Raw genomic sequence first — 25,222 nt, 5'->3', positions numbered from 1 at the left:
CCCTAGGTGGACTGCATGTGTAGCTTGCTAGGTTCTCAGATTCCTTTTCCTACACTCAGTTTCTCTCCCCTTCTGTTATTTTTATCTTATCTGTTTTATTTAATTCTATATAAAACATTTTGGGGATCTAGTGTACATGAAAGCTGCTATTCCTTGTATATTGTTTGAATGTAAGACACATGGCCCATTATGCTAGCTACTGCACAGAGAAGTAACACAGAAAACACTCGTTGCCCCAGAGAGTTCACCATCTAGGTGTCAGGATGCAACAAGTGGATATAACAGACTGGGGCTGGGAGATAAGAGAAACAAAACTATACAGAAACAGAGAAAAATTGCATCATGTAACTGCAATCTTTTTATTTGCCTAGACGCCCCCCCTCATCTGAGCACCTCCTCCCAGATATTTATGGGTTAATCTTCACCTGCTCCCTGTGAGGTAGGGGAGCATCACTGTCCCCAGTTTCGCGCTGGGGACCTGAAGCACAGAGAGGCTAGGGGATGTGGCCAAGGGTACACAGGAAGGCTGTAGCAGAGCCCAGAGTAGAGGCCATCTCTCCTGGCCTGAGGGCTGCTTTCCACCTGCTCCATCCCAGGTTTCGGTGTTGGGGAACTCAGCCAAGCAGAAAGAGGAGGAGGGAGAAGGCAGCATTTGTGCCAAGCCAAGGTGGAGCGGGCGGGGGGGTCCGTTTATTAGACCGTGTGCAGGGTGCCTCCAACAAGCAAACCCTGTAGCTGACCTCTCCCCCCACCACCCCCGCTGGAGAACAAGCCTCCGTGGGTCGGGAGCCAGCAGAGGGCAGCAGCAGGCTCGCCGGCGGCTCGCCGTGCCTGCCACTCGGAGGCAGAGGAAATGAAGGCGAGTTCCTCTGAGTCAGGAGCCATTAGCCCAAGAAGCTGGAGCGCCCAGCGCCAAGCGCCGTGAGTGCGGGCGCGGGGAGCCGGGGCGCGGAGCCCAGCCTGCGGCCGGGCGCGGGGGGGACCCGAGCGCCGCCGCCGCCGCCGGGCGCCCTGCTCAGGTGGGCCGTGGGCAGCGGGCGCGGCGGGGCCGCTTGGCCCCAGCAGCCGGGGCACGGGGCGAGCGGCGGGGCTGGGAGTTCGCGGACAAGGGCGAAGCGCCGGGCCGGGCCGCCCCGTCCGGGCCGCCCCCGGCAGCGGAGCCGAGCCTGCCGCGAGCTCTGCCCGGGGGGCGACGCAGGCTCTCGCCGCCGGCCCCCGCTCTGGCAGCGGGACCCACTGGCTGCGGCGCTGGCCGGAGGGGCGGCGGGAGCGCGGGTCCCGGCAGGGGGCCGGGGTTCCCCCCCGCTCGCCCCGGGGGGCAGGGCCCTTCCCCGGCGGCACCAGAACTTGAGCCGCCGGCCGGGCTGGCCCCGGGGGCTCCGCGCGCCTCTCCCTGCTGCAGCGGCGGCTCGGCCGGGCTGGAGCCGAGCCAGGCGGAGGGGGGAGCGGCTCCGGCACCGCGGAGCCCGCCCGGGGCTCCCATTGTCCTCGGCGGGGGCCGGGGCGCCCCGGGCTGGGCGCGCTCCGCCGCCGGGCGCGGGGCTGGGGCAGCAGGGTGCGGTGCGGGCGGCCCCTGGGAAGGGCCTGCCCGGGGTGGGGGGGCGCCCAGGAGTCCCGTCCCGTCCCCCCCCCGGCCAGGCCAGTCCCGTCCCGTCCCGTCCCCGTCCCCGTCCCTGTCCGGCCCTGCAGCCCCAGCCGCGCCGCTGGCTCCGACCCGCGCCCCGCCGAGCGGGGGAGGGGGAAGCGAACAAAAGGCTGCCGCCTGCCAGCCCCGCCGCTGCCGCAGGAGCAGCCCGGGGGGGCCGGGCGCGGGGGGCCGGCCCCAGCCGGGCGGGCTGCGCTCGCAGGAGGCCGCTGAGCGGCTCAGCGCTGGGGCGGGGGGAGCAGAGCAGAGCAGATTAGCTCCCCAGCCGGCCGTGGTATGCAGAAAATGTTGAGCTTGGAGAGTGTGTGCCTGTGTGCGTGTGCACGGCATAGCCCTGTGTGTGTGCGTGTGTGTGTGTGCGTGTGCACGGCATAGCCCTGTGTGTGTGTGTGTGCGTGTGCACGGCATAGCCCTGTGCGTGTGTGTGTGCGCGCGTGTGCGCGGCATAGCCCTGTGCGTGTGTGTGCGTGTGCACGGCATAGGTGTGCACGGCATAGCCCTGTGCGTGTGTGCGCGTGTGCACGGCATAGCCCTGTGCGTGTGTGCGCGTGTGCACGGCATAGCCCTGTGCGTGTGTGTGTGTGTGCGTGTGCACGGCATAGCCCTGTGTGTGTGTGTGTGTGTGTGTGTGCGTGTGCACGGCATAGCCCTGTGCGTGTGTGTGCGTGTGCGCGGCATAGCCCTGTGCGTGTGTGTGCGTGTGCACGGCATAGGTGTGCACGGCATAGCCCTGTGTGTGTGTGCGCGTGTGCACGGCATAGCCCTGTGTGTGTGTGCGCGTGTGCACAGCATAGCCCTGTGTGTGTGCGCGCGTGTGCACGGCATAGCCCTGTGCGTGTGTGTGTGTGCGCGCGTGTGCACGGCATAGCCCTGTGCGTGTGTGTGTGTGCGCGCGTGTGCACGGCATAGCCCTGTGCGTGTGTGTGTGCGCGCGTGTGCACGGCATAGCCCTGTGCGTGTGTGTGCGTGTGCACGGCATAGGTGTGCACGGCATAGCCCTGTGCGTGTGTGCGCGTGTGCACGGCATAGCCCTGTGCGTGTGTGCGCGTGTGCACGGCATAGCCCTGTGTGTGTGCGTGTGTGTGTGTGCGTGTGCACGGCATAGCCCTGTGTGTGTGTGTGTGTGCGTGTGCACGGCATAGCCCTGTGCGTGTGTGTGTGCGCGCGTGTGCACGGCATAGCCCTGTGCGTGTGTGTGCGTGTGCACGGCATAGGTGTGCACGGCATAGCCCTGTGCGTGTGTGCGCGTGTGCACGGCATAGCCCTGTGCGTGTGTGCGCGTGTGCACGGCATAGCCCTGTGTGTGTGCGTGTGTGTGTGTGCGTGTGCACGGCATAGCCCTGTGTGTGTGTGTGTGTGCGTGTGCACGGCATAGCCCTGTGCGTGTGTGTGCGTGCGTGTGCGCGGCATAGCCCTGTGCGTGTGTGTGCGTGTGCACGGCATAGGTGTGCACAGCATAGCCCTGTGTGTGTGCGCGCGTGTGCACAGCATAGCCCTGTGTGTGTGCGCGCGTGTGCACAGCATAGCCCTGTGTGTGTGCGCGCGTGTGCACGGCATAGCCCTGTGCGTGTGTGTGTGTGCGCGCGTGTGCACGGCATAGCCCTGTGCGTGTGTGTGTGTGCGCGCGTGTGCACGGCATAGCCCTGTGCGTGTGTGTGTGTGCGCGCGTGTGCACGGCATAGCCCTGTGCGTGTGTGTGCACGGCATAGCCCTGTGTGTGTGTGTGCGCGTGTGTGTGTGCGCGGCATAGCCCTGTGCGCGTGTGTGTGTGCGCGGCATAGCCCTGTGCGTGTGTGTGTGTGTGTGCGTGTGCACGGCATAGCCCTGTGTGCGTGTGCACGGCATAGCCCTGTGCGTGTGTGTGCGTGTGCACGGCATAGGTGTGCACGGCATAGCCCTGTGTGTGTGCGCGCGTGTGCACGGCATAGCCCTGTGCGTGTGTGTGTGCGCGCGTGTGCACGGCATAGCCCTGTGCGTGTGTGTGTGTGCGTGTGTGTGCACGGCATAGCCCTGTGCGTGTGTGTGTGTGCGTGTGTGTGCACGGCATAGCCCTGTGCGCGTGTGTGTGCGTGTGCACGGCATAGCCCTGTGTGTGTGCTTGTGTGCGTGTGTGTGTGTGCGTGTGTGTGCACGGCATAGCCCTGTGCGCGTGTGTGCGCGTGTGCACGGCCTAGCCCTGTGTGTGCGCGCGCGCCTGCGTGTCTGTGTGCACGGCATAGCCCTGTGTGTGCGCACACGTGTGCACGGCATAGCCCTGTGTGTGCGCACACGTGTGCACGGCCTAGCCCTGTGCGTGTGTGTGTGCGCGGCCTAGCCCTGTGCGTGTGTGTGTGCGCGGCCTAGCCCCGTGCGTGTGTGTGCGCGCTGTGCGCGGCATAGCCCCGTGCGTGTGTGTGCGCGCGTGCGCGGCATAGCCCCGTGCGTGTGTGTGTGTGCGTGCGCGGCATAGCCCCGTGCGTGTGCGTGCGCGCCGTGCGCGGCATAGCCCTGTGCGTGTGCGTGCGCGCGTGCGCGGCATAGCCCTGTGCGTGTGCGTGCGCGCGTGCGCGGCATAGCCCCGTGCGTGTGTGCGTTCGCGGCATAGCCCTGTGTGTGTGCACGTGCGTGTGCGTGCGCGGCGTAGCCCTGTGTGCGTGTGCGCGTGCGCGGCATAGCCCTGTGTGTGTGTGCGTGTGTGTGTGTGTGCGCGGCGTAGCCCTGTGTCTGTGCGCGCGCGCCTGCGTGTCTGAGCACGGCCTAGCCCTGCGTGTGTGTGTGCACGGCCTAGCCCTGCGTGTGTGTGTGCACGGCCTAGCCCTGCGTGTGTGTGTGCACGGCCTAGCCCTGCGTGTGCGCACGCGTGCACGGCCTAGCCCTGCGTGTGTGTGTGCGCGCGCGTGCACGGCCTAGCCCTGTGTGTGCGCGCGCGCCTGCGTGTCTGTGTGCACGGCATAGCCCTGTGCGTGCGCGTGTGCGCGGCCTAGCCCTGTGCGTGTGTGTGCGCGTGTGCGCGGCCTAGCCCTGTGCGTGTGTGTGCGCGTGCGCGGCCTAGCCCTGTGTGTGTGCGTGTGTGCGCGCGGCCTAGCCCTGTGTGTGTGCGTGTGCGTGCGCGGCGTAGCCGTGTGTGCGTGTGTGTGCGTGCGCGGCATAGCCCCGTGTGTGTGCGTGCGCGTGTGTGCGTGCGCGGCGTAGCCCTGTGCGTTTGCGTGCGCTGTGCGCGGCGTAGCCCTGTGTGCACGTGCGTGTGTGTGCGCGGCGTAGCCCTGTGTCTGAGCGCGCGTGCGCGGCGTAGCCCTGTGTCTGAGCGCGCGTGCGCGGCGTAGCCCTGTGTCTGAGCGCGCGTGCGCGGCGTAGCCCTGTGTGCACGTGCGTGTGTGTGCGCGGCCTAGCCCTGTGTCTGAGCGCGCGTGCGCGGCGTAGCCCTGTGTCTGAGCGCGCGTGCGCGGCGTAGCCCTGTGTGCGCGGGTGCGTGTGTGTGTGCGCGGCCTAGCCCTGTGTCTGAGCGCGCTGTGCGCGGCGTAGCCCTGTGTGCGTGTGTGCGTGTGCGCGTGCGCGGCCTAGCCCTGTGTGCGCGGGTGCGTGTGTGTGTGTGCGGCGTAGCCCTGTGTCTGTGCGCGCGCGCCTGCGTGTCTGAGCACGGCCTAGCCCTGCGTGTGTGTGTGCACGGCCTAGCCCTGCGTGTGTGTGTGCACGGCCTAGCCCTGCGTGTGCGCACGCGTGCACGGCCTAGCCCTGCGTGTGTGTGTGCGCGCAGCGCGCGTGCACGGCCTAGCCCTGTGTGTGCGCGCGCGCCTGCGTGTCTGTGTGCACGGCATAGCCCTGTGCGTGTGCGTGTGCGCGGCCTAGCCCTGTGCGTGTGTGTGCGCGTGTGCGCGGCCTAGCCCTGTGCGTGTGTGTGCGCGTGTGCGCGGCCTAGCCCTGTGTGTGTGTGTGCGCGTGCGCGGCCTAGCCCTGTGTGTGTGCGTGTGTGTGCGCGGCCTAGCCCTGTGTGTGTGCGTGTGCGTGCGCGGCCTAGCCCTGTGTGCGTGTGTGTGCGTGCGCGGCATAGCCCCGTGTGTGTGCGTGCGCGTGTGTGCGTGCGCGGCGTAGCCCTGTGCGTTTGCGTGCGCTGTGCGCGGCGTAGCCCTGTGTGCGCGTGTGTGTGTGCGCGGCGTAGCCCTGTGTGCACGTGCGTGTGTGTGCGCGGCGTAGCCCTGTGTGCACGTGCGTGTGTGTGCGCGGCCTAGCCCTGTGTCTGAGCGCGCGTGCGCGGCGTAGCCCTGTGTCTGAGCGCGCGTGCGCGGCGTAGCCCTGTGTGCGCGGGTGCGTGTGTGTGTGCGCGGCCTAGTCCTGTGTCTGAGCGCGCGTGCGCGGCGTAGCCCTGTGTCTGAGCGCGCTGTGCGCGGCGTAGCCCTGTGTGCGCGGGTGCGTGTGTGTGTGCGCGGCCTAGCCCTGTGTCTGAGCGCGCGTGCGCGGCGTAGCCCTGTGTGCGTGTGTGCACGGCCTAGCCCTGTGTGTGCGCGCGCGCCTGCGTGTGTGTGTGCGCGCACCTGCGTGTGTGTGTGCGCGCGCGCGCGTGCACGGCCTAGCCCTGTGTGTGCGCGCGCGCCTGCGTGTCTGTGTGCACGGCATAGCCCTGTGCGTGTGCGTGTGCGCGGCCTAGCCCTGTGCGTGTGTGTGCGCGTGTGCGCGGCCTAGCCCTGTGTGTGTGTGTGCGCGTGTGCGCGGCCTAGCCCTGTGTGTGTGTGTGCGCGTGCGCGGCCTAGCCCTGTGTGTGTGCGTGTGTGTGCGCGGCCTAGCCCTGTGTGTGTGCGTGTGCGTGCGCGGCCTAGCCCTGTGTGCGTGTGTGTGCGTGCGCGGCATAGCCCCGTGTGTGTGCGTGCGCGTGTGTGCGTGCGCGGCGTAGCCCTGTGCGTTTGCGTGCGCGTGCGCGGCGTAGCCCTGTGTGCGCGTGTGTGTGTGCGCGGCGTAGCCCTGTGTGCACGTGCGTGTGTGTGCGCGGCGTAGCCCTGTGTGCACGTGCGTGTGTGTGCGCGGCCTAGCCCTGTGTCTGAGCGCGCGTGCGCGGCGTAGCCCTGTGTCTGAGCGCGCGTGCGCGGCGTAGCCCTGTGTGCGCGGGTGCGTGTGTGTGTGCGCGGCCTAGCCCTGTGTCTGAGCGCGCGTGCGCGGCGTAGCCCTGTGTGCGTGTGTGCGCGGCCTAGCCCTGTGTGCGCGGGTGTGCGTGCGCGGCCTAGCCCCGTGTGTTTGCGCGTGCGCGGCCTAGCCCCGTGTGCGCGTGTGTGCGTGCGCGGCCTAGCCCTGTGTCTGAGCGCGCGTGCGCGGCGTAGCCCTGTGTGCGCGGGTGCGCGGCTGCACACGTTATGATTCTGTGCGCTTGGTAGTGCTCTGTGTGTGCATGTGTATACACAGTATGGGTGCATGTGCGCGCTATAGCTTATATTTTATAAGCTATAGAGTAATATCTACAAATGAAATCATAATATCACGAAACCCGACAAGTTCCAGACGAAGTCACTTTGAAACGAGACATTGGAGCGTTCCGCCCGGCTAAGGTCTCAAGGGGCCGTTTCAAGCCTTGTGCAAAAGCTCGATCTCACGGTTTTTCCCCCTTTCTAAAGCAAATTTCCTTGGCATGGGCAGGTTCCCGTGGAACGGTTCGATTTTGACAAAGGGGCGTTTTCTGACCGAAAACCATGGTTCTGTTGGGCAATTTTGGACCAGGTCTGATATCCAGCTGTTTCGGTACTTTCCTGGTCCCCATCTCCATGGTCTCTGTGCACCTTGCAGTCCTCACAACTCCCCAGTGTGGCAGGGGTGCAGTATTATCTCCATTCGCACATGGGGAAACTGAGGCACAGAGCACTTAGCAGGACGGGCAAGTCTTTCTTCTGTAATGCATGTCTGACCAAGCAGGTGTTGGCTCTGGTTCTCCACCCACGGAGGATCCCAGGCTTGGAGTGGGCTAATGGGTCTAACTGGGGGTTATCAACTCTTCCACTACAAGATGGATTGTCTAAGGAGGGTGCTTAGACAGCCCGCCTTTACCTCTGGCTTTTTCTCCTCTCTCAGGTGCTTTCAAGCTGGGATGAGCGTCTCCCCCGCCACCTGGCACTCTGGAGCAGTTCTTTAATCCTCCCAAACCACCCATATCCGTCCGGATTTGTGTCCCGGAGCAGGATTGGCTCCAGGCCTTTTTCCCCTTGGCACCATGGATTCCTCAGCTGCTCTGGCTTCTGCTCCTCCTTCTTCGGCTCCCTCTGGGTCCCGGAGCCCAATGTTTTCCTCAGGAGCCGACCGAGAGGAGTGGGGACCTAGGTTCAACTGTGCCCCTTCCACTTCTGCTGCAGCCTCCCAGGGGTTGGCCACATCTGGCCGGAAGAGGAAAGCCAATTTCTCCAACGACGAGACAGAGACTCTGGTCTGGAACGTGGTTCGGCACTTCAGCGCCCTCTACGGCTCCGAATCCCTCCGAGCTCACCCTGTGCGGCGGAAGCAGCTGTGGACCCAGATCCAGAGCCGGGTCAACTTCCTGGGCTACACGGAGCGCTCCATCGATGATCTCAAGCACAAGTGGCGAGACCTTCGGCTGGACGTCAAGAAGAAGATCACCTCAAAGAAGCATCCCCCTATGAACAGGGCAGGAGGGCCTCTCCACAAACCCCGCCTCACTCCCCTGGAGAAGATGGTAGCCTCTACCTTCTTACAGGCCAGCCATGATTCAGAGCCCGAGATCATCTTTGACCCCGGTGAGCTAACCTTTGGGTTTCTCTGATAGCAGGTCTGATGCACATGAGCTCACAATGGTGGTAGGGTCAAGGAGGTCTATGGGTAAAGGAGATGGAGCCAGAAGACCATTCCTCCAGGGAAAGGGGCTTTCATGAATATCTGTTTCCATCCTGTTGTCATCATCTGAACACATCAGCCTCACCTAACAGTAATGTAACAAATCCCTGGCCCTCTGGGACTTGGTTCCTGGTGAACATTTACTTATTGTGCTAGCTCAGAGAGGATAGTGAAAAAAGACTTGTCAGTTTTGCCTTTTTTCTAGTCAGTCTCCCTTTTGGGTTTTCCTGCAGTAGGAGAATACTGTCATGTCTGGGTGGCAAAGGCTGCTGGGAAATGTTTATACTCAAATAGCCAAACTAAAGGAAATAGTTTTCCCTGGAATTTTTTTAAAAAATGGTGAAAATATTCCTGTTGCTCTTCGGTTTTGTAAAACTTCTTTGTTTTTAAAAACCTCTAAATACTGCGTCTAGCCTGATCGCATCCCTTTTACAGGTGACTTGCAAGGGGGAAAATCATGGGTTCGTGCCCTCTTTTGACTGCATGGGCATGTGTTCTTTGGAGTCAACAGTGCCACTGTGAAATGGCACTGGAGCTGTGCAGAGTGGTTGCACTTGCTGACACGTTGTGCTCACTTGAGCTTTAGCCTCTATCCTTGGATAAGCCAGCCAACCGGAGTTCAGGGCTTTTGGGTGTGGGCAGGATTTGGGCAGCACTCGAGTTAACTCTGCAGTGACAACAAGTCCTCAGGCGTATCAAGTAGGGTTGAAAAGTTTCTCCCCCCACACCCAAAAACCAAAAGTGGGGGATGGGGAGGCACAAGGGAGTCTGCTTGTTTTTACATTAGAAATGTAGGTTTCCTCTGGTCTCTTTTTCCTGTGAGACTCTCTGCTCTACTGTAGAACTTGAAGGAACATGCATGATTTGTCTGATGTCAAGAGTCACCTGATGAAGGCTCTGATTCAGCAAAGCACTTATGCACCTGTCTAACTTTTTAAACATACTCAAGGCCATCCCTCTTAATCAAAGCACTTAAGCACATGCTTTGACTTCAGTTATACTTACCCACACTGCTTAAAGTTAAGCATGTGCTTAAGTGCTTTGCTGATTTGGTGCTAAAGTTAGGCATGTGCTTAAGTACCTTGAAGAAGTGGGGCCTAATTGAGAGAGTGATTTTTTTCCAGAGTGATTAAAACTCTTTGTTTTATTTGCTTTTTGTTACCCACTATTTAACTCAAGTGCATGAGACACACTTGGGAGAGAAACCTCAGGGTTAAAGACTCTCTCCTCCTTCAGCGAAACATGGAGAGAGCTCCTAGTCCAGATGTCTGGAACTACCACTAAAGCAGGAAAGACCAGACTGGACATTCTCAGTATGTTGAAGGTCAAACAAACAAAACCTTGGGTTTTTTGTTTGTTTAAAGAACCATTTCAGGCAGCCTTTTATACTTTATAGAGGACCAAAAATAAATAAAAGGGGCCAACTCCAATTTTCGTTCCCTTTGCTGCTCACCTTTAAGATCAGATCACATCACTAGCTTTTGGTGAAGGAGGGACATACAAGCACAAATTGTTAATTTAAATGTATACTGTAAAAAATCCAGGCTGTTTTTGGGCTAGACATGGCTTATATAAAAACACAATGGAAATATCCTGTTGGACTTCATAGAAAATCCTGATCTTTCTGTAGGGTGTTTTTGGACCGTCCTGGAGTGCTGATCAGAGACTGATCTCCCTGCTATAGAATTTTATAGGGCCGTTCTGAAAACCTATAGAAAGCATCTAGTTCACTTAAGTTCTGTAGTTTGTTGGAGTAATTTTTACATGCCTCTGTGGGGTTCATTCCAATTCCAATGGCTGGGTTAAGCTAGACAAATTCAGATTGGAAATGACACACACGTTTTTAATGACAGGTTTCAGAGTAACAGCTGTGTTAGTCTGTATTCGCAAAAAGAAAAGGAGTACTTGTGGCACCTTAGAGACTAACCAATTTATTTGAGCATGAGCTTTCGTGAGCTACAGCTCACTTCATCGGATGCATACCGTGGAAACTGCAGCAGACTTTATATACACACAGAGAATATGTGTGTATTCTCTGTGTGTATATTCTCTGTGTGTATATAAAGTCTGCTGCAGTTTCCACAGTATGCATCCGATGAAGTGAGCTGTAGCTCACGAAAGCTCATGCTCATTTTTAATGGTGAGAGTAATTAACTGCTTGGAAGAATTGACCAAGCGTGGTGGTGGATTCTCCTTCACTAACAATTTTCAGTCAAGGTTGGATGTTTTTCTAAAGTATCTGCTCTAAGAATCATTTTGGGGCAGTTCCCTGGCCTGGGCTATGCAGGCAGTCAGACCAGATGATCACAATGGTCCCTCTTGGCCTTGGGATCTATGAAAAGTCCTATAGAATGTTTCCCTTGGGGAATCCTAACCTGTGATAGCATGATAGTCGCTATCCTCTTAAGTCAATCGTCTTTCTCTTGCAGACTTGTTCTTCCCAGGTGCGTCCAAACAATCGATCATGTCCTTCCAGCCTGCAGTCAGCCACCCCAGCATCTACATAGACACCAACGGGCAGCCCTCTTCTTTGCCTGACGTGGAAGGTTCCGCCGTGCCTCGGCTCGCAGTCCAGAGTCCAGACCCTTCTGTGATCTGTGAATACAGCCGAGGCGAGGGGCAGAGCAGTTCAGGTAGGAGTAATGGAGAAGCTGCCAGTAGCCACAGTGAAGGACAGGCTGACTGTCCAGGGCACAGGCCTCTTTGATAGTTGGGGAAAGCAGTGGCTGGTGCCTGTTAAAGGCTCAGCCAGAGGCTCCTGAGCATGGGGAAAATGATCACACTAATAATGACTTTTTTGTGACACGCTGTCTCCTGCAGGCGCCGCGGTGGGGATGCTGTTGAAGGCCAAGGAGTGGTTACATTTGTTATTAAAAATGGTGAAATGATTGTGACTCTGAGAACCTGGGCCAAGCATGTCCATTACGTAGCCCCAGTGAAGTTACACCCGGAATGGAGTAGGGCCCCATAGTCAAATCTCAGATCTCCATGCACTCCTGGAGAAACTCTTTGCAAAGATGTGTCTCCACTGTCCGCTTCGAACAGCCCAGTGGTTAGCTTCAGGGCAAACACTTGTGCATTCACAATGCTCAAACTGTGGGTGACTATTCCAGTGCTCTTGCCCTCTAGTGTCCAGGTCTCCTAACACAAGAACAAGGAGACAGTCAATGAAACGAAAAGGCAGCAAATTTCAAACTGATCCTAGACAATAAACATTTTTCCTGCAGCACACAAGTAGCCTGTGGAACTCACTGCCACTGGATATTGTTGAGGTCAAGAATTTAGCAAGATTCCAAGATAGAGTGAGCATTTATATGGATGAGCAAACTAGCCAGCATTATCCAACTTAATCCTCAAAAATAAATTGGAAGGGATGTAACAACCTCATGGTTCAGGGCTCAAGACAGCCTCAAAGTATTGGGGTTTAGGAGGAGACTCCCACTGTGGGGCCAGATTATCCCATATCTGCTACCGCAGGCTTCTTACGCCTGCCAGCAAAGTAGCAGGTTCTGGCCGCTGTCAGGAAAGGATACTGAACGTTCCTGGTGGGTCTGAGCAGCGCCCATGCAGCCCTGCCAGGGGTCTGTGTGTCTGTGGCTGCTTTGAGTGGATTTTTAGTAAGAAGAAGATCCTGGGGTGTTCCCAGGGATGTGGGGAGAGGGGACCAATTGGGAATCTAATGCATGGCGCCACAGACGGTGAAGCAGGTAGACTTACCTGCTAGCTTCTCTTCTGTTTCAGCCGAATCGGGGCCGGAGCTGCGAACTCCAGAGATGTCGGCCATGTCCCCGCCTCTGAGAAACGAGTCCCTTGTCTCCTACGCCTCCATGTCGGAGGAAGAAGAGCGGGAAGGCCAGGAGGTGGACGGGTGCCCCGGCGCAGCGATGGGCCTTCAGCCTGTCCCGGAGTCCCAGCTGTCGGCCGAGGAAAGCGCGAAGGCATCCCGGCAGGCCATGCTCATCCGCCGGTGCAATTCCCAGGGCTCCATGAGCTCCCTCCCCGAGGATACGCTCAACCATGTGGACGCTCACGCAGACTGGGCCCACGAAGGGGTCTCCGACCTCCCCTCCTTGGGCAGGGTGCTGGACGCCTCCCAGCCGGAAGAGGAGGAGGGCAGCCGGGGCCCCGAGGTGGGCTCCTTGCCCAGGGTACTGATGGGGCCCACGTGGGAGAAGCAGCAGCAGCAGCAGGAGGAAGAGCAGCAGCAGCAGGCCCGCTCCCCGCTGCATGGCGCGCTCACCGAGGAGTCCCTGCCCTCCTCCGCCTCGCCTCAGGAGGACCAGCCCCCTGCCCCGGTGCCGCCCTCGCGGGGCCTGGGCTGCTCTTGGCTGCGGGAGGGCAGGAGGGAGAGCTGGAGGACTAACATCCACCGCCTGCTGGACCTGGAGGAGCAGTGGGACCAGCTGTACCACCAGGAGCTGGCCATGTGGCAGGAGGAGCGGGCCACGCAGCGCGAGGAGCGGGCGCGGGACAGGGAGCTGCAGTTCCGCCTCCTGGGCGTCCTGACGGACATCCGGGACGAGCTGCGTTACCTGCGACAGGAGCGGGCCAGCGCGCGCCAGAGCCAGGCCCCGCCCGCCGAGGCCGAGGCCGGCGGGCTCTTAGGCCAGCCGCCCAAAGCGGAAGTCAGCTTCCCCGGGCCGACCCTGGGCAGCGCTGGCTGGGGAGAGAGCGCCGTGGCCAGCAGGAACCCCTATGGCAGCCGGGGGCGGGGGCGGCGCCGGGGCCGGCCGCGCGGCTCCGCCTCCAAACACAGACGCCTCTTCCTGACCAATAGCTAGGGGTGGCTGGGGGCTGTCAATTCCAGTGACGGACACGGTGTGGGGACAGCCCTCCCGGAGCCTGGGGGTGAGCGCACGGGGTGGGCACGCGGCGTGCGCCTGGACGTGGCAGGGCAGGGGTGAGTGTGGTGGGGGGGGGGATGCCCGCTACAGAGGCTGCGTGTGTGTGCTGGAGGCGTGTGTGGGGCGGGGGAGGGGGGGAGAGAACCATTTGGGAATATGCCTGGTGTGCAAACACGTCGGCGCCTGTGTGAGAGCTGGGGAACCGACAATGCCAGTGTAAGTTTATGGCAGGTGTGGGTGCAGTTTGAGTGTCTGCACCAGCACCTCTCCGGGGGGGGGAAGGCGTGTGTGGGTGTGTGTGTGCGACGTGGGGAGAAGTGTGCGAGCCTGTGGTGTGCATGTCAGTGAGAATGGGGTGTGAATGTATGGGCTGCAGGCAGGACTGCAGATATGTGGGGGGGGCGCGAATGCATGTGCTTGTGAACTTGCAGTGGCAGATGTGTAAGCAGTGCATGGGTGTGAGCACGTGGCACATGTACGGGAGAGCTCTGCAGGGCTGGTGTGCAGTGGGAAGTGTGTAAGGCCATAGTGGTGTGTGTCTGAGTGCAAGTGGGTGAGCATGTACTGCATTGTGCGTGTGTACACAAGTCCAGTGTGTGTGAATGAGGCAGCCGTGTGGCAGGGGGATTTGTTTGGGAATGGAGGGGTGTATGTGAGGGTGAGCAGCCCTGGGAGGCTGTGATTGGTTGCCAGGGGGCGTAGGAGGGGTGGTGTCCATGGCATGAGCGTGAGCGTGTGTGCTTGTGAAGGTGGTGTCTGTCTGAGCAGTGGGGGGGTGTTAGTGCCCAGTCCATGTACACAGGATGTGTGCGCACTCAGCTGGATGTCTGTGGCCATGGGGGAGAGCCAGCTGTGCTCAGGATGGCAACGTGTGAATGCAGGGGGGCATGCTGTGTGTGTGTGAGAGAGGGGTGTAAGTGACTGGCTGTGATTGCACCCGAGAGGTGTGTGCACAGGAGTGTATGACTGCCCAGCAGGGCACGCTGGGGGCACAGGGACAATCAGGCAGCGGCGCACTTGTACGAGCAGGAGTGGCTGGGGGTGGGGGCTGAGTGCACGTACGTACGTGTGTGTGTGTGTGAGCGCACGGGGAGGTGAGTCCGAGCAGCGGTGGGAGGGTGCATGTCTGTCGTGCATTTAGGAGAGATGCTTGTGTTGGGGGGGGCGTGTGCATGTGAGCCGGACGGGGGGGGAGCTATTTTAAGACAAGGCCGGGGGGGGGGTGGCTGCATGGAAATGCTGCACTCCTCCACCTGGGAGGTGCGTGTGTGTGTGACCCGGGGCATGTGCCTGCCGGCAGGGGGCAGATGTGCAAGTGCGCTAGGCTGAGTAGGGTCGCTACTTTCTGGGGGGGAAGGGGAATTAGGAATAGTCGCTGTCCTGCGAGAACATTTTATGCAAATCATTTAATAACCTAATTTGCATATAACCATAAACTTCTGTTTTAAAAAAAAAAAAAACCCAAACCCAAGCCTGTGTGTGGACTCAGTGCTGGTTAAAGCTGGGGGGATGGGCACTGCACCCATTCTTGGTTAATATTTAGTGCCACTTTAGATGCCCGTCCTCTGGCTCCGAAATGCCTCTTTGCATTGGCAGCTTCTCCCTGCAGCTCCTTCCCCCAGGCTCTCCTGGGGCAGGCTGGTCAGTGGCCGGAGGACAATGGGTGAGTGGATGGCTACCGGGGTGCTGGCTTTCCTGACCAGAAGGCTGATGGGCAGGATGGTGTGAATCCAGCTGAGGGCGAGTCATTGGCCTGATGGATCCTGCTCTGCACATGCCTGTTCCCTTATACAATGCTCGGTGTTCCCAAATAGCTCTCGAGCAGACTGGGAACTCCATCAACTCTTTTTCCAGGTGGGACACCTCTTAACACACTGGCTGGTGCCCGCGTCATACCCTTAGCACTGGGCTCTCCCCACGTGGCTGGCAGGCAACATGTCTCCTAGCACTGAATCCTAGAGCCAGACTGGCTGTAGGAAGTAAATCGTTGGCTAGGAAGGGGCAAGGGTGACCTGACTCTGTTGCCCTCCTGCGCATAGAAGTGTGGTGTGAGCTGTGCAGACAAGGACTTGCCCCTTCTGTGTTTGGTGCAATTCAATCCCTGCCTCACTCGTGGCCAGCTGATTGACCCTGCCATGACGGGCAGCTCAGTTCCTGCCTGGTCCTTGTGGGTGTGTGTGCTCCATGGCTCTGTCCAGAATCATGGTACCAAGCGTGCTCAGGTCTGGGCTGGATTTCCTGTTTGGAGATGAGACCCGACAGGCAGCTCCATCCACTGTGAGGCAGCTCCTCCTGTTGGAGTCACAGCAGAACTGGAGTACTTGTGGCACCTTAGAGACTAACCAATTTATTTGAGCATAAGCTTTCGTGAGCTACAGCTCACTTCATCGGATGCAGAACTGGGCTCTCTTCTCCACCCCAGGAACATTCTCTAGGGCAGCCTGCAGACCTGTGAAGGGGAATGCAGCTGCTTCCATGGCCAAGCGGGGGCGCCACAGAGCCATCCAGCCCAGAGTTAGATGCTGCTGAGTGAACAGACCCTGGACACGTTTCCTGCAAGGATTCATGCCCTGGGCGGGTTCCATTCATTTCTCATTTAGAAGCAGAAAGGCTCTTTTCCTGTTTTCAAGCTGGCCCTGCTGGGCGGTGTCCCCTCGCCACACGGTTCACCCTTCCTTGGTGTAAATCAGGCTAGTGCCAAGGAGGTCAATGCAGGAGCTGGCCATGTGCTTTTGAGTAAAATCTTGTTCCCTCCACATTGCAAACATGAGAACTGTGCCCACCCAGGGCTTCTGGAAGCAAAGTGTTCCCATGTGCATGTGCCAACCAAGGAATGCCTTTTCCCAGGTAAGAGAGAGGCAGCAGGATCTGATGCGGGGGTGGGACTGCACTGGGGCATATTACTCCGTGTCCTGCAGAGCTAATTAATACACCGGGGCCTGGGCTTGAGTGGAGGTGGACTTTGGTTTAATGGAAGATACCCAAGGGCAGTGGCTCTCAACCTTTCCAGACTACTGGACCCCTTTCATGAGTCTGATTTGTCTTGCGTACCCCCAAGTTTCACCTCACTTAAAAATGACTTGCTTACAAAATCAGACATAAAAAGACAGAAGTGTCAGAGCACACTATTACTGAAAAATTGCTGATTTTCTCATTTTTACCATATAATTATAAAATAAATCAGCTGGAATATAAATATTGTACTTACATTTCAGTGTATAGTATATACAGCAGTATAAACCAGTCATTGTATGAATTTTTAGTTTGTATTGACTTTACTAGTGCTTTTTATGTACCCTGTTGTAAAACTAGGCAAATCTCTGATGACTTGACATACACCCTGGAAGATCTCTGCATACCCCCCAGGGGTTTGCGTCCCCCGGTTGAGAACCACTGCCTAAGGCAGGGGTGGGCAAATTTTTTGGCCCGAGGCCACATCTGGGTATGGAAATTGTATGGTGGGCCATGAATGCTCACAAAATCGGGGGTTGGGGTTTAGGAGGGGGTGAGGGCTCTTGCTGGGGTTATGGGCTCTGGGGTGGAGCTGGGGATGAGGGGTTGGAGGTGCAAGAGGGTGTTCTGGGCTGGGACTGAGGGGTTTGGAGGGCAGGAGGGGGATCAGGGCTGGGGCAGGGGGTTGGAGTGCAGGAGAGGGTCAGGGGTGCAGGCCCCAGGCGACACCAGAAGCAGCAGCATATCCCCTCTCTGGCTCCTACACGGAGGTGCGGCCAGGAAGCTCTGTGCGCTGCCCTTTCTGCAGGCGCTGTCCCTGCAGCTCCCATTGGTTGCATTTCCTGGCCAATGGGAGCTGTGGGGGCGGTGCTTGGGGTGGGGGCAGCATGCAGAGCCCCCTGGCTGCCCTTACCTGTAGGAACCGGAGGGGGGGCATGCTGCTGCTTCCAGGAGCTGCACGGAGCTGGCGGGAACTCAAGGGCCACATTAAAACATCTGGAAGTCTGGATGCGGCCCCTGGGATGTAGTTTACCCTTAGGCCAGAGATGGGCATGGAACTCGCACCTGACGCTCTCACCAGCCCCGTAGCAGCACAGGTGTTGGAATTGCTGACTTCTCGTGGTCCCTTCCAGCCCTTCTCTGCTGTGATTACCCGAGCCCATGGAAACGGGAGTCTCCGCTTTTATCAGTGGAACTCTTTCTACTCTCCGGATCCACGGCGAAGAGCACTTCTTGTCTCTAGCTCAGCCTGTCTTCGCAGCAAGCAGGTTTGGCTGAAGCCGTTGGCACCATCTTCCTCCCTAGATTTCCCATTTCCCCAGTGCGACTGTGCCCTCATGAGCAATTCCCACCCAAAGAGATGTCTGCTGTTCCTCGTGCCCTGTGCTGGGGCAGAGCGGAGAGCCAGGCTGGCATTCTGCTAGAGTGGCTCCTTCCCAGCCGTGCTGGAAGCCAGACAGTTTTTGCCCCATTCCCGATATTCATAGACTGTTTTATCACCTCCGGGAAGTGTTAACAAACCAAGGAGAGATGGTAAGGTCCAGTGACAGGGCTCCGGGCTGGGTGGGAGGTGTGAAGCCTGGGTTCTATCCCTCGACTCTGCCACTGACTCCTTACGTGACCTTGAGAGAGTCCCCTTGCTGCTGGCTGCCTCAGTTTCCCCATCAGTAAAGTGGGGTTAACACTGCCCCTTTGGGAGCTGTGGATGAAGGGAGCTGTACAGGGGCTGGGTACAAAATCAGCCCCTCGCTAAGCTTTGTTCCTCTTTCCATTCCCTCCTCACGGCGCACTGGCTCTCTGGGGCTGAGCCACACAGTTGGGAGATGCAGAGGCTCTGTTGCTGTACGAACCCAGTGGCAATAGGCGCATTAGTTAGCATCTCCTTGCGGCGGTAACTCATCCTTCCCTGCCCTGAGATGCTCATAATCCCACTAGCTTCCTGACCGTCACTTTGCTTGGGGAGCTACTTGCTCATTTGCTGCCTACCCAAGGTCCCTCTCCACTTTAATCCTTCCCAAGCCTCCCCTCCTCTTCCTGGGCCTCTGTGATCCTGCTGACGCATGAGCCTGCCTGCTCTATTCTGGGGCTGCACTGAGCAAATCTGCTTAAGGAGGGGAGGAAGCGGGTGACTTTCCCCTCTTGATCAGCTGGCAGCTTTTCATGTGCTACTGAAGATCTAGGGTCCCTTGGCTCTGAGTTCCCCTCCCTTGGGCCTCGCAGAGCATCAGGGGTGAGCTCAGACTCCCTTGGGGCTGGTAGATGGGTCCTGCGACAAATCCATGGCTGACTGGGCCTGTATGGATTGCACGCTGCAGCCATCCAAACCATCACGCTGGCAGCTGATCCTCCTCCACTGACAGCACAAGGCTAAAGGAGAATCTCCATATGGTGCCAGCAGAATAGAGCTTATGACACTACTTGGTCTTGTCCCGTAGAGGTCAGTGCTGCACATACACACTAGCCAGAGATTACAACTTAAATATGAGAACAATGGACAGGAAAGAGGCCGCTCGCCCTATGTTTGGCTGCCTGCCACCAGCCTGCAGGTAAAAGCTGTTTAGGGCCATGTACGAACAAATGGTGCAGCCTTTAAATCCTGGTGGAGTTCTAATGCTAATTAATGAAAGAGCCCTGTGAGTGCCTCCCAGCGACCAGCTCTTCCAAGGACTGTAATTAAATGCCCGGCCTTGGCTAGACTGGGAAAAGGAGGCATGTTTGGCAAACCTATTAGTTAACGTGGTAATTAACACATTCTTAAACCCTACTCAGCACCAAGTCTAGACAAAAAGTGGGGTTTTAAATGTGTTAGCTGGGACTCCGAGGTCGGCTGGTACCAGCCAACGTGCTCTTAAACTGTCCCTGTCTAAGGCTTGGTCTACGCTGCAAACTTAGGGTGACATAAGTCCTCTTGAATCAACCTAGCTGGGTATGTGTCTCCCCTTCAGTTTGTCTCCCACAGATGTAAGCTCCCCGCTATGGCAACACGGTAACACCGCTGCCGGGCGCGGTCAAAGTGCCGTGGTCAAAGTGCTGAGGTCAATGCAGCGCAAGTGTCGAACCTGCGTTTCCTATGTCGACCTTAACAGTCCTCCAGCAGCTGTCCCACAATGCCTGACATGGACCGCTCTGGTCACTGTTGTGAACTCTACTGCCCCGGGATCATGGAGACCAGAAGCCCCCCACCCCCCTCCACTTTAAAACCCTGCACATTTTCCCGATTGCCCAGCTTGGTGAATACATCTAGCGACTCTCCATTGCTGTGTGCAAGTGCCCAGCTAACCATGCTGATGACGCGCTCCAGACGCACTCCAGGAGATATGGGACTTCCTGGGCCGGTGGGGAGAAGAGACCAGCCACAGAAAGGTGGACCTCTATGACCAGATTGCTTGGGGGATGCAGGAGAAGGGGTCTGACAGGGACCCGCAGCAGTGCCCTGTGAAAGCAAAGGAGCTGGGGCAGGCATGTTGGAAGGCCAGAGAGGCCAACAGTTAAGACGCAGACCTGCTGCTTTTACAAAGAGCTGCATGCCACACGTGGCACAGACCACCACCGTGGATACCGCCGAGCAGCCTGAGTCACAGGCCCCTGCTGCGAGCACGGAAGAGGAGGAGGAGGAAGATAGGGGACAGGTGACTGGGAGGCCCAGCTATGCCGCAAGCCAGGACCTGTTTGAGACGCCACCGCAGTCCAGTCCTGCCCGGCAGCCAAGCACAGGTGGGCCCGACGCAGGGGAAGGAACCTCGGATAAGTGTGTAAATGTATTTCCCATCACAGCGATGTACCAACGGCGCCTCCAGCTTAGCAGTACACAGCTGTCGACTGTTCATTAATTTACTCGTACTGGAGAGGCAGTGACACACCAAAGAGAGGGAGCCTTGTTATCTGCCCTTTGTTCCCCTGTAGAGTTAGGCAGGGCAGGCACGTGGACCAGTTCGTTTATGTTCACAGGGATGTCCCTTGGATCCTCGGAGAGAGCTCAATGCAAGGTCCATGGGAGTGCTCTGTGACCCTGTCCCAGAGGGTTCTAGGGATGGGTGCCTTGTTTCTTCCTCCCCAGAGGGACACTTTCCCACCACGCCGGTCAGTGATAACTTCGTCAGGCACCACTGTCTCTGCAGAGTATACGGGCCCAGGTGGCTTAGGGATGCCCGCAGCAGCTGTGCTCTGTGCCTGGGTTACTCAGGAGCGAGAGATCTGCTGCAATCACCACTGTCTGTGGTGCCAGGATTCAGTGCTGCTGCTCTGTACTCATAGCTTCATGCAACCGAGTAATTCCCTCCTCATTTCCCTCACCCATGATGGGCCACGCTCACCAGGGCGGGTGCTGTGGGTGGGGCCGGGCACAAGCACTCCGAAGCAGAAGTGTTAATAAACACGTCTTGTTTAACACTTTAGGGAAGCAAGGGAAGGGGGCGTTCCCTTGACTTTTGCTCTCTGTTTTGAGTATACTGACAATGGTACCTCTGGGTGTTTTATCTGTAGCAGGTGCTACTGGGGCCTTGAGAAGTTCCCCCTCGATACCACCAAATGCTTGAGCCAGGTAAGGAGGAGAAAGAGGTCTCAAGATGATGCCATGTTCAGTGAGCACCTGCAAGCTAGTGCTGCATCAGCCTGTGAACAGAGGGGCTGAAGGATGAATTGTGCAGGTAGCCAGGAGAGGGAACGGAGCCTGTCTCCTGTCTGCTCTGAGTCCCAGTAGGAACCAACTCTAAGGGGAAAAACAATTGAAGACCGTTGGCAGTTTTTCAAAGAGACATTATTAAGGGCTCAAGATCAAACTATCCCACTGCATAGGAAAGACAGGAAGTCTGGCAAGAGACCACCCTGGCTTAACCAGGAGATCTTCAATGATCTGAAACTCAAAAAAGAGTCCTACAAAAAGTGGAAACTAGGTCAAATGACAAAGGATGAATATAAACAAATAACACAAGTATGTAGGGACAAAATTAGAAAGGCCAAGGCACTAAATGAGATCAAACTAGCTAGAGACTTAAAGGGTAACAAGAAAACATTCCACAAATACATTAGAAGCAAGAGGAAGGCCAAGGACAGGGTAGGGCCATTACACCATTGGGGGGGGGGAAATAATAACAGAAAATGTAGAAATGGAAGAGGTGTTTAATGACTTCTTTGTTTCGGTTTTCACCAAGAAGTTTGCTGGTGATTGGACATCTAACATAGTGACTGCCAATGAAAATGAGTTAGGATCAGAAGAGGGTAAAATAAGGAAAGAATAAGTTAAAAATTACTTGGACAAGTTAGATGTCTTCAAGTCACCAGGGCCTGATGAAATGTATCCTAGAATACTCCAGGAGCTGACTGAGCAGATATCTGAGCCATTAGCGATGATCTTTGATCAGTCATGGAAGATGGGAGAGATTCCAGAAGACTGGAAAAGGGCAATTATAGTGCCCATCTATAAAAAGGGAAATAAGGACAACCCAGGGAATTACAGACCAGTCAGCTTAACTCCTGTGCCCGGAAAGATAATGGAGCAAATAATTAAGCAATCAATTTGCAAACATCTAGAAGAGAATTAAGTGAGAAGTAACAGTCAGCATGGATTTTTCAAGAACAAATCATGTCAAACCAACCTGATAGCTTTCTTTGACAGGGTAACAAGCCTTGTGGATAGGGGGGAAGTGGTAGACATGGTATATCTTGACTTTAGTAAAGCTTTTGATACTATCTCGCATGACCTCATAAACAAACAATGGCATTTTGGGATGTATAAGTAGGGGCGTTGCCAGCAGATCGAGGGACGTGATCGTTCCCCTCTATTTGACATTGGTGAGGCCACATCTGGAGTACTGTGTCCAGTTTTGGGCCCCACATAACAAGAAGGATGTGGAAAAATTGGAAAGAGTCCAGCGGAGGGCAACAAAAATGATTAGGGGTCTAGAACACATGACTTATGAGGAGAGGCTGAGGGAACTGGGGATGTTTAGTCTACAGAAGAGAAGAATGAGGGGGGGTTTGATAGCTGCTTTCAACTACCTGAAAGGGGGTTCCAAAGAGGATGGCTCTAGACTGTTCTCAGTGGTAGCAGATGACAGAACAAGGAGTAATGGTCTCAAGTTGCAGTGGGGGAGATTTAGGTTGGATATTAGGAAAAACTTTTTCACTAGGAGGGTGGTGAAACACTGGAATGCGTTACCTAGGGAGGTGGTGGAATCTCCTTCCTTAGAAGTTTTTAAGGTCAGGCTTGACAAAGCCCTGGCTGGAATGATTTAACTGGGGATCGGTCCTGCTTTGAGCAGGGAGTTGGACTAGATGACCTCCTGAGGTCCCTTCCAAACATGATATTCTATGAAACTAGGGAAATGCAACCTAGATGGAGCTACTATAAGATGGGTGCAAAACTGGTTAGAAAACCATTCCCAGAAAGCAGTTATCAGTAGTTCACAGTCATGCTGGAAAAGCATAATGAGTGGGATCCCACAGCGATCAGTTTTGGGTCCTGTTCAATATCTTCATCAATGATTTAGATAATGGCATAGAGAGTACACTTATAAAGTTTGTGGATGATACCAAACTGGGAGGGATTGCAAGTGCTTCGGAGGATAGGATTAAAATTCAAAATGATCTGGACAAATGAGAAATGATTGGAAGTAAATAGGGTAAAATTCAATAAGGACAAATGCAAGTACTCCACTTAGGAAGGAACAAGCAGTTGCACACATACAAAATGGGAAATGACTGCCTAGGAAGGAGTAGTGCGGAAAGGAATCTGGGGGTCATAGTGGACCACAAGCTAAATATGAGTCTACAGTGTAATGCTGTTGCAAAAAAAGCAAACCTCATTCTGGGATGTATTAGCAGGAGTGTTGTAAGCAAGACACAAGAAGTAATTCTTCTGCTTTACTCTATGCTGATTAGGCCTCAACTGGAGTAATAAGAAAAGGAGTACTTGTGGCACCTTAGAGACTATCCAATTTATTTGAGCATATAAAGCTTATGCTCAAATAAATTGGATAGTCTCTAAGGTGCCACAAGTACTCCTTTTCTTTTTGCGAATACAGACTAACACGGCTGTTACTCTGAAAACTGGAGTAATGTGTCCGGTTCTAGGCACCACATTGCAGGAAGGATGTGGACAAATTGAAGAGAGTCCAGAAAAGAGGGACAAAAATGATTAAAGGTCTAGAAAACATGACCTATGAGGGAAGACTGAAAACACTGGGTTTGTTTAGTCTGGAGAAATGAAGACTGAGGGGGGACATGATAACCGTTTTCAAGTACATAAAAGGTTGTTACAAGGACAAGGAAGAAAAATAGTTCTTCTTAACCTCTGAGGATAGGACAAGAAGCAATGGGCTTAAATTGCAGCAAGGGAGGTTTAGGTTGGACATTAGGAAAAACTTCTTAACTGTCAGGGGGGTTTAGCACTGGAATACATTGCCCAGTGAGGTTGTGGAATCTCTGTCATTAGAGATTTTTAAGAGCAGGTTGGACAAACACCTGTCAGGAATGGTCTAGATAATACTTAGTCCTGCCATGAGTGCAGGGGACTGGACTAGATGACCTCTCAAGGTCTCTTCCAGTTCTATGATTCTATGATTTCTATGAAAAGGAGAGGGAGATGCACCAAGATATAATGGGGCTTCTCCAGCAGCAAACACAGATGCTGCAGTCTGTTGTGGACCTAGAGGTACAACAATTCCAGGCTCACCTCCCTTTGCAGTCCATGGAGAATGCCACTATAAACCTCCCTCAACACTTCACATGGCTTCCGGGGCTGCATCCCTACCCCTACCACTCCACTGCAGGGAACATTAAGGATAACCACAGCTTCATATACACTAACCTGTGAGAGCCATGGTTGCTGGATGTGTAGCTACAATGGGCATGAATGTTCCTTCCCATTCTCTAAGCTCTGTTTCATACATTTATTAAGGTATAATGTATTTGCTTTAAACCTGAAAAAAAATTGAAGTTTTTATTACTCATTTTGTGCCCCATTGTCCTCGGCTGGCCACTTGCTCCAGGAACTGACCCTTCCTGCCCATGCATGCCATGGTCCATTGCCTGCAGGAGGGCCCACAAAAGGCTAATCTGTCCCTGACTCCACCTCCACCCTGATGGCAACTTTCCCCCCTTTGCTTCACAGATATTATGCAGCACACAGCAGGCACCTCAAACCATTGGGATTTTTTTCACTGCGATCCAGCCTTGTGAGTAAACAACACCAGCACCCTTTCAGTCTACCAAAGCCACATTCAACTGCCATTCTGCACCTGTTGAGCTGGTAGTTGAATCTTTCCTTGGTGCCAGTGTTCAGCTTCATGAGTCATAGGAGTAAGAGAGAGGCTGTGTCCTCCAGGATCACTGTTGGCATTTCAACATCACCAATGGTAATCTGCCCGTCAGGAAAGAAAGTCTCTTCTGCAGCTTTCTGAACAGTCCTGTGTTTTTAAAGATGCGAGTGTCATGTACCTTCCGTGACCCGCTAACACTTATGTTGGTGAAGTGTCCCTGGTGATCCACTGGCATTTGCATAACCATAGGAAAATAACCCTTTCTGTTGACTTACTGTGTGGCAAGATGGGTTTATGCTCTGGTGTCCCTGTGCCACAGGGCTGGGGTGAGCTCAGCACACAGATCCAGGAATATGGCCTTGTGCATCCAGAAGTTCTGCGGCCACTGCTAATCTTCCCAATCCTGCATTATGGTGTGAAACCAGAAGTCAGTGCTTGTTTCTCAGGCCCAGACACAGCGCTCCACCATCTGCAGCTGCTCCGTGAATGCCACCAGCAACCCTGAATTGGTTCTCGCTGTGTCCCTCCGCAAACTGTCCGTATTCCCCATTGAGCTGGTTCATCTGTGACTCTGCAACGACTGGCAATTCATGGTCCCTGTGCTTGCACCACTCACGACGCTGTGGAGGCTCCATGCTTCGGCCAGAGATGACAGCCAGGGAGGAGAGCCCGGCAGGTTGGTGAGATTTTTAAAAAAGGTGTGAACATTCTGGGATATAAAT

The 25,222-nt window shown here is 56.1% G+C and overlaps 1 protein-coding gene across 2 annotated transcripts; it reads left to right on the top strand.

The window, feature by feature from the left end:
• The first annotated feature begins 829 nt into the window (after positions 1 to 829).
• LOC144260053 (uncharacterized) lies at positions 830 to 13,339 on the top strand. 2 transcript variants are annotated; one of them, XM_077808567.1, is made up of 4 exons: positions 830 to 921; positions 7,673 to 8,349; positions 10,876 to 11,079; positions 12,188 to 13,339. In XM_077808567.1, the coding sequence occupies exons 2-4, from the start codon at positions 7,812 to 7,814 to the stop codon at positions 13,225 to 13,227; spliced, it is 1,782 nt and encodes a 593-aa protein (XP_077664693.1). In that variant the 5' UTR covers positions 830 to 921; positions 7,673 to 7,811; the 3' UTR covers positions 13,228 to 13,339. The 2 variants fall into 2 exon arrangements, with proteins under 2 accessions (XP_077664693.1, XP_077664694.1); XM_077808568.1 differs by having other exon boundaries at positions 881 to 1,019.
• The last annotated feature ends 11,883 nt before the right edge of the window (positions 13,340 to 25,222 follow it).

The sequence above is a fragment of the Eretmochelys imbricata genome, chromosome 2, assembly GCF_965152235.1.
Source record: "Eretmochelys imbricata isolate rEreImb1 chromosome 2, rEreImb1.hap1, whole genome shotgun sequence".
Lineage (NCBI taxonomy): Eukaryota > Metazoa > Chordata > Testudines > Cheloniidae > Eretmochelys > Eretmochelys imbricata.
The sequence above is the reverse complement of the archived record's forward strand: the minus strand, read 5'-3'. Positions and strand labels throughout refer to the sequence as shown.

Bases quoted from the DNA above. Each gene is read 5' to 3' on its own strand.
- LOC144260053 (XM_077808567.1), top strand. From the start codon at position 7,812: ATGGATTCCTCAGCTGCTCTGGCTTCTGCTCCTCCTTCTTCGGCTCCC. The intron at 8,350-10,875 runs GTGAGCTAACCT...TTTCTCTTGCAG, and splicing joins CGAGATCATCTTTGACCCCG to ACTTGTTCTTCCCAGGTGCG. The intron at 11,080-12,187 runs GTAGGAGTAATG...CTTCTGTTTCAG, and splicing joins CGAGGGGCAGAGCAGTTCAG to CCGAATCGGGGCCGGAGCTG.